The sequence below is a fragment of the Peromyscus leucopus genome, chromosome 7, assembly GCF_004664715.2.
Source record: "Peromyscus leucopus breed LL Stock chromosome 7, UCI_PerLeu_2.1, whole genome shotgun sequence".
Lineage (NCBI taxonomy): Eukaryota > Metazoa > Chordata > Mammalia > Rodentia > Cricetidae > Peromyscus > Peromyscus leucopus.
Genome location: NC_051069.1, coordinates 6,259,839 through 6,277,260, shown reverse-complemented (window position 1 = coordinate 6,277,260; position 17,422 = coordinate 6,259,839). Strand labels below are relative to the sequence as shown.

The 17,422-nt window shown below is 37.6% G+C and overlaps 1 protein-coding gene and 1 non-coding gene across 15 annotated transcripts in view; both read left to right on the top strand.

The window, feature by feature from the left end:
• The window catches only part of Herc1 (HECT and RLD domain containing E3 ubiquitin protein ligase family member 1), a 161,501-nt gene that overhangs the window by 75,440 nt on the left and 68,639 nt on the right, over nucleotides 1–17,422 (top strand). For 9 of the 14 annotated variants that reach the window (XM_037207386.1, XM_037207385.1, XM_037207384.1 and 6 more), the window contains 8 exons: nucleotides 1,617–1,682; nucleotides 5,700–5,968; nucleotides 10,859–11,074; nucleotides 11,858–11,978; nucleotides 12,229–12,466; nucleotides 12,574–12,758; nucleotides 15,151–15,306; nucleotides 16,880–17,028. In XM_037207386.1, coding sequence (XP_037063281.1) covers nucleotides 1,617–1,682; nucleotides 5,700–5,968; nucleotides 10,859–11,074; nucleotides 11,858–11,978; nucleotides 12,229–12,466; nucleotides 12,574–12,758; nucleotides 15,151–15,306; nucleotides 16,880–17,028 — 1,400 coding nt within the window. The remainder of the gene's footprint in view (nucleotides 1–1,616; nucleotides 1,683–5,699; nucleotides 5,969–10,858; nucleotides 11,075–11,857; nucleotides 11,979–12,228; nucleotides 12,467–12,573; nucleotides 12,759–15,150; nucleotides 15,307–16,879; nucleotides 17,029–17,422) is intronic. The other 5 variants (XM_028866236.2, XM_028866205.2, XM_028866277.2 and 2 more) reach the window with 3 other exon arrangements.
• On the top strand, nucleotides 4,643–4,751 carry LOC114692075. Its single transcript, XR_003734330.1, has one exon. It is a non-coding gene; the product is annotated as a U6 spliceosomal RNA (small nuclear RNA).

Sequence of the window (17,422 nt, the reverse complement as noted above, 5' to 3'; positions counted from 1 at the left end):
GTTGACAACCTCTAACTCTGATTCCAGGGGATCACATGCCCCCCTGCTTTCAAGATCACTAGTGTCAGGAGTGAAGCTATGTAGACAAGCTTCATCTCAAAAAACCAAAAAGAAAAAATAATCATTAGTATTCGTGTGCGCAGACCGCCCCCCCAATAGACATAATTTGAAATCAAATAAATCTTCAATTAAAAATACATTTAATACTTGTTAGTAAAATTTTACAAATCTTAGCTATTTAGGTGATTTCCCTTGGATCACACTGGAGGAAGTGTATATTTTGTTTTGCTTCTAAATGGTGGTATAGTAAGCCACTGTATTTCTTACTGTCAACATGAACCAGATGCCATAACTTTAATATGCATATCTTCTCTTGGTCAGTTGAACTTGCCAAGTATGAGAACTGTTTGGACCAAACTGTTTGTTGTGAAACTGTTACTTGTAGTATGGTGAATAAACACATGTGTAGCCAAAGAGGATTCTTTTATATGCATATTTATTCATTTCCAGTATTTGAGGAGGAAATAAAAAATTTTTCTCTTGAATAGCTTTTCCATTTATTGGTCTCAGTGGTCCTGACTTTCTGAAAGTCAGATAAGAGGAACAGGGGAGTAATAATAATAATAATAATAATAATAATAATCAACCTTGTTGGTTAACATTAAATGTGTATATATATGCTCAATGTCTCTAAAAATAGCTCCTTGAAAGGGTTTATCATCTGTTTTTCAATTAGTATTTGGTATAAGAGATATTAAGTTTCATGATAATAAACATGATTGTTCTTTTTAAAACCCTTAATTCTGGCTAAAGTTTCACTGTGATCTAAGAAAGTAAATGTGGAAGGTGCATAGCAATGGGGACTTACAACCTTTAGCCAGAGCGCCTTGTTCATCCTTTTAGAGACAGCCATGTGAATTCTAGGCCAGGACAGTGGCAGACAGCATGGGTACCATAGCAAGACTCAGCCAGAGAACAACAAAAAAAGCTCAATTCTAAACTTAAACATAACCTATGAATTTTGTTAAAAAGAAACAGATGAAGCAAGTTGTTTCCTCAGTGACAAAGTGAAATTTATATTCAGAAGCTGATAAACTGCTCACTATCACCAGACATTACTTTAAGCCCTTCACAAATATGAACTTATTTATTCATAAGTTTATCAAATTTGCAACAGAATTTACCAAATTATATTGACAATTTTTGTATTTTGAGAAATACTTAAAAGATTTGCCATAATTGTGCAGATTGAGCCAAGTATTCACAGGAAGATAATACCTTTTGCCAATGCTTGATAGAAATTTCCTATGTGAGCTGAGGCTGTTATAGTGAAAGTGGTAGGATCTCAAAACAATTAAAGAAGCACTATCAGAAGCCTTACTAGTTCAACTTTATTGGTTAAAGTACAGTTTAGTTCCCTTCTCTCAGGCCTTTCTATATGTTGTTAATATTTTCTTGCTAAAGTAATGCTGGAAACATTGATCAATGCATGTTTCATGGTGTAGCATATGTGGGTGAAATGCTGTTTTATCTGTGCATTTCAAGTTACATAAAGAATGTAAATGTTATCTCCTGTATCAAATTTTTCCTTTTGTCTTCTGATTCTCATGTGGTAGCGTATTTACTCCTTTTTGGCCAGTTGAGCCCCAGAAAAAAGAAGAGCTTCAAGCAAGTACATGATGGCATGTTTAAATTTTTTCCCCCTTTAGCTTGCCTACATATTTTATGGTTTATAAAGTATGTATTGCAGCTCTGCCATGTTCATTTTGAAAATTCCATTTACGAACCAGAGTTGTAAGGACAAGTAAACAGTCTCAATGTCTTGCTGAACTGTTTCTTTAGTTGTCACCTCTGAGTTAGTAGTAAGCATTAGGCTTCATCTCAGTTACAGTGTAGAAGCCTTTAATATGTTCTTCAGATATGGGATTTACTATTTGAGATCAGACAATACAGAACAACCCAAACTTAATTGTTTGTTTAACAAAGTAAAATTCTGTCTCTCATTTTTCTATGTTTAAATTTTGGGGCTCTGAAGTATTTTTTATGTCAGACTAACTATTTCGGTGGTAATTATTTTATTTATCCCAGTTATTGTTTTCTTGTTGTGTTGTTTGTTCTTTGAAGCATAGTCTCACTGTGTTGCTGGCCCGGAACACATTATGTAGCCCAGGCTGGCCTTGAACTCACAGAGATCCTCCTGTCTCTTCCTCCTGAGTACTGGAATTAAAGGTGCGCACCATGCCCCTGCAGTGCTTTGGTATGGTATCTTTCCTGTTTGTATGTTTTATTCATAAGGTGTTTATTTGAATCAAGTACCCAATAATTTTGTCCTTTAAGATTTTTCACACTGTAACTAGTAGGCCAAGTATGAACTTTCACCATTTTTGAAAATTGGAACACAGCCATACTCATTTGTTTATGGACTGTTTTCTGATTACAGTAGCAGAATTGAGCAATTGTGCCAGAGACCTTATGGACCACTGGACTGTTTACTGTGTGACACATAATAAGAAAAGTCTGCAGACTCCTGCTTTCTGAAAGGATTTAGTTTGGGCATGGCCAGTAATTCCATGGAATGGCCAGTAATTCCATGGAATGTTCTTCTGTATATAAAGGCAGTTCACTGTAGCTAGATTAGTGGTTGAGCCTTTATATATTTAACCAAGCAATTGAAATTTCCATGGATCTGTGAATTTTGAGTCATTAAATAACAGGAATTTATAAAGCTACTTCACACAGAATTAAGGAATCACTGTGAATAATTGGCAGATCCATCTGTCTGAGCTTCTGATTCCTCAGTGAGGAAACTGAACTAGATAGTCCTTAAAATGTCTTTCATTTCTGTGGTTCTGACACTGGACAGTGGAAATTAGGGACTTGTTCTGAAAAGTAGCTTACATGTGCTAAGAGACAAAGACTCCTTTATTTTGAAATTTTGCTATTAAGTAAAACAAGCCCACTGCAGAGGAACTAAAAACTGACATTTATTGGTTAAGGCCATATACAGCCCCTCAGTTAGAAGTGCTTAAGAAAATGAGAAACGGGTGTCTTTAAGTTTCTGCTTTATTTAAAAAAAATATTTTAACTTAATACATTATATATCCGTGAAATTTACTTTTTTCTATATCATATGAAAGCTATATATACGATTTGGAAATTTTTTCATATTGTTATTTTTCATCTCCATAAAACTGGGGAAAAAAAAAAAAAAAAAAAAGATTTCCCCTCTGTATTGGAGATGGAGCCCAAGACTTTCCTGTCATGCTAGGCAAGCTTTCTGCTGTGGAGCTTCATCTCCAGTCCTGGAGCTTTTATTATAAAGAACTCTTGGGCTTTGGAAATGGCTCATGGATAAAGTGCTTGTGAAGAACCGAGACCAGATTCCTGGAACCCACATAAAGCTGAAGTACCTGTGTGCTTATAATCCTAGCACTTTATGGCAAGAAGGAAGAAAAGACAGGCCAATACCTTGAAGCTCTGGGCCATCTAATCTGGCATACATAGTAGCAGACAACAAGATATCCTATCAAAACAAAGTCGAAGGCAAGGACAGACATCCAAGGTTGCCTTCCGACCTCCATTTATGGGCCATGATATATGCTAGCCTCCACTCACTCCTCCATGTATATCGCATACCCGCCCCCACACACATAGAAGCTATTGGAAAAAGAATATTTGATGAAAATATAAAAGGTACTTAAACCATCTACTCTTTGCTGTATGAATAATTTTTACTAGGATATTTAATAGTTCATAATTTTAGTTCCCTATTATGAATTTCCATGTCTAATCTTAAAGCCCTGAGATTTAACTGGCATCAATGTAATAGTAAAAAAAAACAAGACTATATGCTAAGTATTATATTAGAGTATGTTCTTCTGTGGCCATTATTGTGTAAGTAGTAATCTTTCCAAACTTTTCTGTCTGGTATAATTTAACAAGTACAGTTTTTTTTATATGTATTTTGTTGTGTACCTTAAAATGAATTCCTAATATACAAAGTTGGTATGCTTATATGATAGGATATCGTATAGCAGCCAAACAATGAGTCATGGCTACGTATAGTAATTTGGATTAATGTTGGCAGTATTATATTGCATGAAAAGAATATATCTAAAATGATTACATAAATAATACTTCTTTTAGAAAGTAAAAAATGGCTAAAATTGGGGCCATGTGGATAACTCAGTGGAGTGCTTGCAGTGCAAGTTTCAGGACTGGAGTCTGAGTCGCCAGGACCCACCTCAGGGCAAGCTAGGTTTGGCAGTCTACCTGTAACAGTTCAAGAAAGGCAGAGAGAGGGGAATTTCTAGAGGAAGCTGGATAGCTAACTAGCCAAAACATTGAGCAGTAGGTTTAATGTAAGACTCTGCCACAACGTGGAGAATAATCCAGGAAGACACCCTCAGTCTTTGGGCTTTTATATTCATGAGCATCCAGCAACATACACATGCAAAGTACATTATCCGTGTTTAGAGTGCATGTAAGACAAAATTCAATAACAGTAAAAGAAGAGAATAAGAAGCCTAGACTTGAGACTAATAAAAATTTAGATAGAAGGAGATAGTAAAAGATGGGTTGGAAAAACAAATTGATACCAGTTTTTGTCAGTTTTATATTAATATTAAAAATATTATAAATAGTGCTCGCTTCGGCAGCACATATACTAAAAAATTGGAACGATACAGAGAAGATTAGCATGGCCCCTGCGCAAGGATGACACGCAAATTCGTGAAGTGTTCATAAAAAAAAAAAGAAAAAAATATTATAAATATATAAATACAAAAGCAGGCCATGCATAGGACAATGACAAGAATGTTTATTGTGAACCAAAAATTGTAATTAGCTCCCTGAGAATGTTTAAAGACAAGGTATATAAGTAGGACATGAATATATTTTATTTAAAGATAAATTTGGTATGATTTAGGTTCTTGTATTCTAACATTTTAGAGTTTGATGTTTAAAGGTTTAACTTAAAAATACTCACCAGCAAGCTAATAATCCTTAGTTATGCAGTACCACTGATAATTTTGTATAGTTACTATTTTATAATAGATATCACGTGTTCTTGTGTGTTCTTGTTTGTGAAACTTTGCTTACTTTCTGTAGGAGCTTTACAACCTGAGGTAAATATGCACATGATAGGTAGTGAGAGAGCTCCTTATGTTAGTGAAACCCCCAAGTGATATTTATGTCTCCTTTTTATAAGTTTACTTGCCCTTGTACATTCACTTTTGCTAATGGGTCACTGCAGATGTGTAGGCTGATGTTAAGTTAGATGAAATCCTTTTTTCAGTGGGATTTACCAGTAGAGTCTAAGTGGCCCATTTGTTGTTGCTCATGAGTAATGGTGTGGTGTGATACTGCAGAGCCTTTCTGGTTAAGCATTTTTGAGAGCAGCTTATGCATTTATTTTCTTCTGGTAGCGTGTTGCTAAAGCGCTTACATAGACACTGATACATCAATGAGGCTTCCTCTTTATTTTCTTACATTGCTCTATTTTTTTGTTTTTATTTTATACTATTTTTTACCAAAACATTTGCCCAGATTCATTTAATGCATGCATGTATTCAAACATTAGTACCCATTTCTCACCACTTGGTATGATAGTAGCACTCAGCCCTCATCTAGTTTGAGAATGTGTTCTCTTCTCTACTTGATTGCTGCTGATGTATGATTTTTCCCCCATTTTCATGTAGGTCCTATGCATAGTCAGTTGGAATCTCTGAGTGACTCTTGGACTCGCCTGAAACATACCAGAGATTGGTTGTACAACTCCTCTTACTCCTTTGAGTCTGACTTTGACCTTACCAAGTCTTTGGGAGTGCACACATTGATTGAAAATGTTGTAAGTTTTGTGAGTGGAGATGTGGGGAATGCCCCAGGTTTTAAGGAGCCCGAAGAAAGTATGTCTACAAGTCCCCAGGCCTCCATCATTGCAATGGAGCAGCAACAACTAAGGGCAGAAGTAAGTTGTTGATATTTACTCCTCGTAAGAGATTCGGGAAGCCAAAAGTGAACCACTGAAAATGTAATTCTGTGGAAAAACTTTGCCTTTCTTCTCTTTCATATCTGCCTCCCCTCCCCCTGCCGTGTGTGTGTGTGTGTGTGTGTGTGTGTGTGTGTGTGTGTGTGTGTGTGGTGATGTGATGCGAAGCATGTAGATGTGTGCAGTCTAGAGGTCAAATTGGGTGTCCTCCTCTATGTTACATGTGCCACAGGGCTCCTAGGACACCTTGCTGGAGTCAGTTCTCTCCTTCTGTGTGAGTTCTGGGGCTTGAACTCTGGCTCCCAGTCTTGGCAGCAAGCACCTTTATCTGCTGAGCCATCTTGCTGGTCCAACTTTGTTATTATTTTTCTGAGACAAGGCCCCTTCTGAATCTGGAGCTTACTGTTTTGGCTAGACTCTGTGCCTCACTTCCGCCCCCAACCCTGGGATTACAGACATATGCCGTCAGGCCTAGCTTTTATATGGGTGCTGGGGGTCCAAACTCAGGTCTTTGTGCTTGTGTGGTAAGCTATTTACCCTCTGAACTGTCTCCTTAGCCCCGACTTGAGCTTTTAACATACTTTTCTTTTTTCTTTTTTGAGCTTCCATTTGAGTTTATTCTTAAATTCTCTTATTAGTGAGAGTAAGGACTTCAAGAGGAGACCCAGTTTCCCCAGTATCATTCAGCAACCACAAAGGGATACCAAAATTCCAGTAACAATAGAGACTCATTGCTGTCAAAGGTATTAAGAGTAAATTGCCAGGCAGTGTTGGTGCAAGCCTTTAATCCCAGCAGTCAAGAGGCAGAGGCAGGTGAATCTCTGAGTTTGAGAGCTTGGTCTACACAGTGAGGTCCAGGACAGCCAGGACTGTTTCATAGAGAAACCCTGTCTCGAGAAATCAAAATCAATCAGTCAATCAATCAATGACAATCAGGTGCTCAACCCTATAGAAGACATTTCCATCCTCTCCAAGGCTCAGGGAGTGTTTGAGAAGAGGGGTTAGAAAGAATGTAAGAACTGAGCCGGGCGGCGGCGCACACCTTTAATCCCAGCACTCGGGAGGCAGAGGCAGGCGGATCTCTGAGTTTGAGGCCAGCCTGGGCTACCAAGTGAGTTCCAGGAAAAGGCACAAAGCTACACAGGGAAACCCTGTCTCGAAAAACCAAAAAAAAAAAAAAAGAATGTAAGAACTGGAAGACAGAATGGCTGCAAAATGCCATTTCTGGGCAATGAATAGCCATTGCCGTCGTGAATCTCAACAACTGCAATGATTACACTGGTTCTACACAAGACTTGGCCCATTAATAAGCGTGCATGAATAGAGGAGGGGCTTAGGGGACCCCTCCCCGCTGAACTGTCTCCCACTGGCTGATTTGTGGGAAGGAGGAGTCATTGCTTCAGTTGGGTGCTCATTGGTCTTTATACCCAGGCTCCAATCATCAGTCCCAATATCATGTTCACACAGATGCCCCTGGTTAAAATAAATAGGTCACAAAACAAAACTAAAAATAACAAATATGGGAACGGGACAGGTGTGGAGGAGATTGAGTTAATGTGAGTGAGAGGGAGGTAGAATAGGGTGCATAGAAAGAGTAACCACAATGCACTATGTACACTTAAGAAATTTGACGTCCTTTTCTTATTGAAAGCAGCATGACATTATTTGAATCAGATAAAAAGAACATTTTAAAGTTTTTTCTTTTTTTTAAATCATTAAGAAATTTTCTATTCATTTTACATACCAACCACAGATCCCCCTCTCCTCCCTCCAGCTCCCTAGTCTTCCCCCTTAACCCCGCCCCCCATTCATTTTAAAGTTTTTACCTCAGAACAAAATAGTCGTAAGTCCTCCCTCTCCTAGAAAGGAGGTTGAATTGGCTGCCTCTCACAGCCTGTGTTCTGTACCATTTAACCCTGCACTAGGGGGTGGCACCATGATTACTGTGAATTTGAGGCTGGTTTAGGCTATATAATTAGTACCAGGTTGGCTAGAGCTGCATAGGAGAAACCCTATCACAAAAGTAAAAGAAAAAGAAAAGAAAAGAAAGCAAGAACAAAAAACTAGTGATTAAATCTCCACAATAATGATTGCTTCAGTAAGAACCCTGTCTTAGTTAGGGTTTCTGTTGCTGTGAAGAGACACCATGACCACAGCAACTCTTATAAAGGAAAAACATTTCATTGGGGTGGCTTACATTTTCAGAGGTTTAGTCCATTATCATCATAGTGCAACCTGGTGGCATGCAGGCAGACATGGTGCTGGAGAAGGAGCTGAGTGTCCTACATCTTGACTTGCAGGCAACAAGAAGTGGTTTGTCTTAAGGGCATGGCTTATGCATATATGAGAGCTGAAAGCCCACCCACACAGTGTAGGTGTGACACACTTTCTACAAGATGACACCCACTCCAACAATGCCACACCTCCAAATAGGGCCATTCCCTATGAGATTATGGGGGCCAGTTACATTCAAACTACCAAATACTCACTGATGAATAGAAACTTTCATGAGAGAACTAGGACACCCAGGATTTTGCATAGTCACAGAGTAACCCTCAAAGGTTTATTAATGATTGTTTTAACATGTCCACAGATTCTTTGATATTTCTCCCTCCAATAGAAATTAAATCCTTTCCCCTTGTTAGTGGGCTGGACTTAGTGACTTGTTTCTAACAGAGTATGGGAAGGAGAAAAGAAGAGTGATATTAGAAATCTGGCATATAGAAGTTTAAAGCAATCATGATTAATATTATTAGTCATTAGTCATGTGGACATGATGTATCCTTACTATAATATGAGATTACTGAACTTTCTGGCTGTCTTCCTCAAATCCCTGGTTCTAGTCTAATGATGAGAAGTATGTGTTGGGGGCACAGGGGGCAAATCCAAATTTAGGAACATCTCTTAAGGTATACAAAGAGTACTTCCAAATTGTCATGATCGTGAAAAATGAAGACTGTATACTATTTCAGATTAATGCAGTCTTAGTTCAGGGCTTCTTGAACAATTATATTCATGATCCCCCCCTCTTTTGTTCAACCTGAGAAACTTTTACTCAGTCCTGACTGTAGGTATATAAAATAGATATGCAAATCAAACATATACTGAGAAATTCTAAAGAAATTTCTTTTAAAACAATTTTTGGTATCAATTATCAAAGTTGAAAGAAAATTTGTACACTAATGAGATGGATTTGTGTGTGAGTGCATGATCCCGGCATGCATATGTGGAGGCCAGAACAAGATGTCAGATATTGCTGGGCAGTGGTGGCATACACCTTTAATCCCCCCACTCGGGAGGCAGAGGCAGGCGGATCTCTGTGAGTTCAAGGCCCGCCTGGGCTACGGAGTGAGTTCAGGAACAGAGAGCCTCTAGAGGCCATTTTTATTCAAACCACCACAATTACTCTCTGCTTTATTGCTCTGAACCTCTGTTTGGCTAGACTAGCTGGCCAGTGAGCTCTTCGGAGTCATTGTTTCTGATCTCCAATGTTGGGGTTACAGATCCACAGACCCTGCTTTTTGTATGAGTGCTAGGGGACTAAAACTCAGTTTATCATTCTTGCAGAGCAAACAGTCTTGCCCACTGGACCATTTTCCTGGTCCTGAGGTTGATTTTTTTTTAGTCCAAATTTTGCTCATCTTTACTGTAGTAGTCATTACTGTGGGAATTAAATCTAAAATTGAGATCTAGTCTTTTGTTGTTCTTTTCTCCCTCTTCACTCCTCCCTTATTCTAGAGATAGAGTCTCTCCATATAGCTCTGGCTGGCCTGATCTAATTGGGAACTAGAGAGATGGCATAGTAATTAAGAAAGAGCACATGCTGCAGAGACTCAAGTTCTCTTTCCACTACTCAACTTAGGTGGTTCTAAAACTGCCTGTAACTCCACTTCAAGGGATTTGATTTCCTCTTATGGACTGTTTGGGCACCAGAATGCACAAGGTGTACATACATACACTCGGGCAAACATACATACACATAAAGTAGAATAAGTCTTAAAACTCAGTTAAACAAAGAATTAATCTTGACTGAGGAGTTGATGTTGCTGGATACAAAGCATCTTCAGCCTTTTTCAGAGTTGATCATCAATCAGTACTTTGATTTTTATGATCATGATCATTACTGTTGAGATCACTGCTTCACGTAAACACTGTCTTTGTAACTTTCTGTAAATCTAAAACCACTTTAAGTAGTAACTCATGTTTTTTTTTTTTTTTCAAAGAAGGATAGGCTGAGCAATGGGTGGTTCAATAGTGTGTAAAGAAGGTAGAATCAGAAACTCAAGTGAGCCTTGGACAAACCATGGAGAAGTACTTCAGATTCTGAAGCTAAAGAGTATTCATTCTACATAATCTTACTACTTGTACTTATAAAACTATGTAGTTTTGACCTCTTCTCTCTTGTTTGCTTAATAGTAGCTCTTTGAGTAGGTTAGATACTGAACTGTTGAGTCTCATTTTGCACTTGAAGAAAATGCGACTCATGAAGTTCATTGACTTTCCTAAGAACACACACGGTGCAGAAGAGTATGGCTTTGATATCTTGGCTCCAAATTCTACATTTACTACTTTAAAAACTGGGGTATATTATTTAGCATTGGAGCACTTTAAATCCTGAGTTCAGTCCTCAGTACCAACCTACCTAAACCTACTCTTCCCATTGTATATGTGACGACTTTTATATTACAATATCTTAAAGAGGCTTAGATGTATCTTGATTTAATAAACAATAATAACAAAATATATTTATCTTAACAGATTCCTAGAAAATGTCAGACTTTCTTTGTCCTAGATAACATATTACCTGTGCTATACAGAATTCTTTATGTTTAAGTTTAGTGACAGACTCTCAAATGTTTTTCTTTCAAGCTTCGTTTGGAGGCACTTCACCAGATCCTCACTCTGTTGTCTGGCATGGAGGAGAAGGGTAGCATCTTGCTGACAGGAAGCAGGTCAAGTTCAGGCTTTCAGTCATCCAATCTGCTCACATCTGTGAGGCTGCAGTTTCTAGCAGGGTGTTTTGGTTTAGGCACTGTTGGACACACAGGAGCCAAAGGAGAGAGTGGCCGATTGCATCACTATCAAGTAAGTGACATGTGTGAGCAACACCTTGTTCTGTGTTCAGTTCTTTATCTTTTTACATAGCCAGCTGGATGATGTGGCACTTGGTAATGTATATGACCAAGGTTAAAACTCTAAAAGCTTTTAAATTACTTAAGATCTGTCATTGTCTCGATAGGTTTGTAAGTTATATTACAGTTAGGATTAGGTAAGCAATCATACTGTTGTGCTTTTGGATTCTTTGTTGACTCAGCTTTATTAATCTATAACCAGATAGGATAGAGCTAGATAGGAGTTGGAATTTGGGAATATGGATTTTAATACTTTTTATCTTAGACTTGATTATTCTTCCTGTTTCTTTTTTTCATTTTATAAACTTTTTGCTTTGCTCTGTTTTTTTGTTTTTTTGTTTTTGTTTTTTTTGCAACAGGATCCCTCTACATAGACCTAGCTGTCCTGAAACTCACTGTGTACCATGCTGGCCTCAAACTCACATAGATCTGCATGCCTCTGTCTCCCAAGTGCTGGGATCAAAGGTGGGCACCACCTTACCTGGCACTTGTAAACTGTTAATTTTATGTCTTTATTTAGATAGGCAAAGTTGCTTTGGAAAGAAGGAGTACTACACAGAATCAACTACCTATCATTTTAGACTAGTTTTGTTATAAACCTTTCATATGCTGTAATTTAGTGAATGATTATTACCAGAGGGCCCTAGCATAGACTGAGGGCTAAAATGTTGTTACTTTTTTTTTTTTCCAAAATGGTATTATCATTGCTGATTTTAAAAGTAACTGTGTAATTTAGGATGGGATCAGAGCAGCTAAAAGAAATATTCAGATTGAAATCCAGGTGGCTGTCCACAAGATTTATCAACAGTTGTCTGCTACTCTAGAGAGGGCCCTTCAAGCAAATAAGCATCATATTGGTGAGTAACTTTCTGCAAACAAAGATGAAAGATGTCCATTTTAGCTTGAGGTTATGGCAGAGAATTGACTCTATTTTATGTTTATCACTAGTAGACCAACTGACAAACAAGAGCAAAATACTTGAAAATTGAATAGTTCTTTATATTATTATTTATGGTTTGGAGAAGCTTATTTTAGTTTCAAAGAAGTTTATTTATTTCAAAGAGATTCTCAACTGTCTTTCTATTTTTGTTTTTGATTTTTTTTTAGAAGCCCAGCAACGTCTTCTTTTGGTTACAGTTTTTGCCCTCAGCGTTCATTATCAGCCAGTGGATGTTTCATTGGCAATCTCCACTGGTCTGCTGAATGTATTGTCACAGTTATGTGGCACAGACACCATGTTAGGACAGCCCCTGCAATTGTTGCCAAAGACTGGTGTTTCCCAGCTTAGCACAGCTTTGAAAGTGGCCAGTACAAGGTTGCTCCAGATTCTAGCCATCACTACAGGGTAAGTATTACAAGGTCTTAGAAGAACTACACGAGGCCTGTTTTTTTCTACAGTATTTATCCCTTTTTGTATTCTTGTTACTTAATTTTTCCTTTCATTTCACATAGAACCTATGCTGATAAGCTGAGTCCCAAAGTGGTTCAGTCCTTGTTGGATCTACTCTGTAGTCAGTTGAAGAATTTGTTGTCCCAAACTGGTGTACTATTTATGGCCTCCTTTGGAGAAGAAGAAGGTGAAGAAGAAGAAAAAAAAGTTGACTCCAGTGGAGAAACTGAAAAGAAAGATTTCAGAGGTAGTATAAGCTTTTTTCTTTTCTTATTACATACAGATACTTGTTGATTCTCCATAGTGTGCATATGATAAGATGATCGGCTTCTTTCTGTTAAGATAGGAAGGATTTTTACAAAGGTTGTTTGCAACCCTTTCTCTGCACATACATGTGATTTAGATGAACTTCTGACTGAGCTTCCTCTGCTGTGTTCACTCTGCTGCTGCTTGACACTACTGCTCAGCTTGGCTCTAGGGATGTAGATTTTAGGTGACCGACTTCTCCAGGCTACCTGGGGAGAGGCTAAGGTGCTTTCTGAGTTATTTAATTCTAACAGATCTCTAACCACAGTCCTGATGTGAATGGTTCCCTGAGAGTAGGGGCTTTGATAAGTCGGCAACTGGGTTATAACCAGAACTAAACTAAACACATACTTTCTTACACTTGGCCAGTATAAATTTTGCTTGCTGATACAACATTTGTTTTATAGTGAACATGGTTTTTAGTTTCTTTCCAGTTGTAAAATATCTTGGCAAAAGCAACTCAGGGGAGGAAGGTTTTATTTGACTCACAGTACCATATTAAGTCCATGATATCACAGAAGCTACAGCAACAGGAACTTCAGGAACAGAGAGCAGTGGCTTTCTTTTTTTTTTTTTTTCATGGACTATGCAGCTAAGGTAGTTATTTCCAGTAGAATTTATGCCTGAAGCAGTAGAACTGCTGCCCTCTTTATTCCTGGAGTAAAGGTCTAAAATTGGTCATTATTCTGAAAAGATTGTGAGTTACCATGTGTCATTCTTAGAGTAGCTCTAGGAGCCTTTAAAAGTCCCTTTGGGTTAGGTGGACAGACAGAGGAGAGCGAGCTCTTCAGCGTTCTTTCTCCAGTCCTGTCATCTGTAAAATAGGGGTGATTACACAGCCAGCTTGTGAAGATTGTGGTGAGGACCAAAGAACTTGCTATATGTAAGCACAGAACATTATATGGCACATAATGAAGGTTTAGTGGTTGTTAATATATAATAGTTTAATAGATAATATTTGAAATGAAATGGCATTTAGATCATATTAATATTGCTGACTTAAGTGGGGAGGGGATAAAGAAAAAATACCAAACAGATGCAAAATGATAAAGTGTTGTCTCTGTTGTCATTGATTCAGAGTCGTGACAGAATCAAACCTGTAAGTGGATACTGTACAGTGCAAGAAGCTCAGAAGAAATATCTAAGAAAAGTTAGAGTTACTTTTTAGCCTATAAAGCCCTAAGATAATTGGACCCTTAGCTGGATGTGCTCAGTTCTAGAATGTGGTTTGTTTTGTTTTGTTTTAGGATCTGAAAACATAATCTCTCTCTCTCTCTCTCTCTCTCTCTCTTCTCTCTCTCTCTCTCTCTCTCTCTCTTTCTGTGTGTGTGTGTGTGTGTGTGTTTTAATTTTAAATTTATTTATTCATTTTGCTGTCAGGTAAGGGGAGAGCTTTCATGAGTGTAGCGGTCAGGACAACTTGGGGGAGTCAGTTCTCTCCTTCTACCATGAGGGTCCCTGGGAACAAACTAAGGTCCTGCTATTAGGCGGGTCCCTGGGAACAAACAAATCTCCTACTCACTGAGCCAACTCACCATAAGATCTCTTAGAAATGTGATACTTAGATATTGGGCATCAGAGCAAGAATCATAGTTTTTCTGTTTTTGAAGGTGTAATAAAAGTTACGAACTTTCTTCCTAGTCAAACACGTAAATATACACTTGTTGATACACTTTTAGAGGTTTACAGACCATCTTCCCCAAAACACTATATACTGGAATTCTACACTTGACTGACTATACATTGCTTTTTGAAATAGCAATTTAAAAAAAAATGGATAAAATAAGTACTTGTATATTATACTAGGTATTAGTGTCCAGATACCCAATAAGAAGCAACTTTTCAGGTAGGAGAGATTTATTTTGAGTTCTGGTTTGAGAGTGAAAAGGTATGGAGTGTGAGAAAGCAGGAATGTGGAAGTCACATGACAAGTACAGGAAGCAGGGGGCGGTGGGATCGAGGCTCAGCTTCTGGGATGGCTGCTGCCCACACTCAGGGTGGGTCTTCTCTCCTCAGTTAAACTTCTGGAAACACCTGAGGTGCATCTCCTAGGTGATTCCAAAACCTGTCAAGTTGATAATGAAGAGTAACTGTCACATACACATTCTACTATGCTTACTCTTCTCCTACACACATATAAAAGACATTTCATCAGGGTACACTTCAATTTTTACCTTTCTTCATTCTCTAGTTTTCAAAAATTAGCAGTTTATTGAAAACCTAGACTGTGAATTAGATTTGTGCTTAATGTAATTGAAGTGTAAGCTGGATAAGGTAAGCTATATTTTGTTGCCTTTCAGTTAAAAATGTAAATTTATCTCTTCATTTTTCAGCTGCTCTTAGGAAACAACATGCAGCTGAACTCCATCTAGGGGATTTTTTAGTTTTTCTTCGAAGAGTTGTGTCTTCAAAAGCAATTCAATCAAAAATGGCTTCCCCCAAATGGACAGAGGTACTTCTAAACATAGCATCTCAGAAGTGCTCATCAGGTATGTTTGTTGCCTTTATTAAGATAATGCTAGAATTTTAACAACACTGGACACCTGATCGTGATTTCAAGACTTTTCTTCTTTGACTTTTGATTATTTATTTGATTGATAGAAAATATCAATTTTGAGGATAACAATTGGTAAAGAATTAGTAATGCTAAATGGTGCTGGAGAAATTAAGATTTAATCTAGAGAACTTGGCCCTATTTATTCATATTATAAAATGTGCTAAAAATAAATAGAGATGTATATAGTATATAATTTGCTACAAGTTTGACCTCATTTTACATTGTCAGAGCAGAGCTGAATTTGTCTGTCCCTCTATCATAATGTGATTTCAGTTGCTTTGATTGTGACTTCTGTTTTTGTGGTGTCCTGACAGTTCTGTGTAAGATTAATTCCTGGTTCCAGCCTAGAAGTCTGGTAATCTTATTTATACCTGTTACTGATAGCCATTTGCTAGTCTGGTCTTATTTTTGATAAAGTATATATAACAAAAATTAAAATTTGACCATTTAAATATACATATACAGTTCAATGCATTAAGCATTTCCATCCATTTCTAGAACTTTTTTCATTATCCCTCCGTAATGTGTTTGAAACATGCAGAATCATAATATAGTATTCCATGTTATAGATTCTATATTATATATGTTTACATTCTCAATATGCTTCAGCAATGTTTATCAAACTAGTATAACTTAGAGCTTCATTTAATGAAGTAAAGTTTATATCATGTTTTTAAAGCATAAAGTAAAAGATACTCAATTATTTTCACTTGATACTAATAGTCATGTCTATAAGAAGAGTACATATTTATGCACCAAAATTTTGTCTGTATCTTTTCTAACTTTAGAAAAATACAAACTATTTACTGTGCATTGAAGGGTAACTGTGATAAACATATAATATGTACATGTATGAAATCTTAAAAGCCAAAAACAGTCACCAGGCAGTGGTGGCACACGCCTTTAATCCCAGCACTCAGGAGGCAGAGGCAGGCAGATCTCTGTGAGTTTGAGGCCAGCCTGGTCTACAAAGCAAGGTCTTGGACAGTTAGGGCTGTTACACTGAGAAACCCTGTCTCAAAACCACCTCCCCCCACAAAGAAACAACAGCAACAACAAAAAAACAAACAAACAAAAACCCTTACCAAGCTCTGAAAATGGAAATGGATTAGAGCAAAGGGATGAGAGCATATGCTTAGGCTTCAGATGCTCACAGACTTTTAAAAAATTCCACTTCTACTGAAGTATGGAGTTTTGGTTAAATTATTAAAGTCTCTGAGCCTCTGTTTCCTCCTTAAACTGAGTTATAATTCAGACTCTGAATTTAGGATTAATGTATATGAAATACATACGCTACCTCTAAAACATGTGGTTGTAGTGCTTGTTCAATAAAGACATAAATTGAAACATGTACATGAAGTACGTATATATACTAACAGGCATAGATTGGGTCCAGAATTAATGTGATAATAGGTTAAAGTCTATTTTAACAGGTCTGTTTCATTTACTTTGTAGCCTTAGGAAAAAAATTTTTATGTGAAGTTAATTTTAACTCTGGGTACCAGTTACTTTGATAACAGGAAGACTGGTCTGCTGCCCTCCCCCAGGCATTCCTCTCGTTGGTAACTTAAGAACAAGGCTCCTTGCACTTCATGTCCTTGAGGCTGTGCTACCAGCATGTGAATCGGGAGTAGAAGATGATCAAATGGCCCAGGTTTGTATATTTTTAAATTGGTGGAAAATGCTTTTCAAATCTGCAGTGTGATTCACCCCAAACTGAGAGTCACTACAATCTCTTTAGTTGTAAATGTGTCTTTACATAGAGACTGTACATAGAAGTGTAGTCTCTGCTTCTACTAAGATTGCTTTCTTTAGCCTTCGTTCTTAAGGAAGGGGAAGAAAACATTGTGGGGTGTAAGAAATAGAGGAGTAGAAAATACATGTGAGTCCAAAGGAAAGGACAGTCTGGAGTTTCTTAGTGCGTGAGACAATAAACCAAAACAGATGTCTCCATCTAGAAAGGAAACATAAAAACAAGCCGTTTTGTAGTGAGCTGATGATCTTGTAAAATTAGAAGTCTTCCAGATAGAACCATCGGAAGTAGCTGT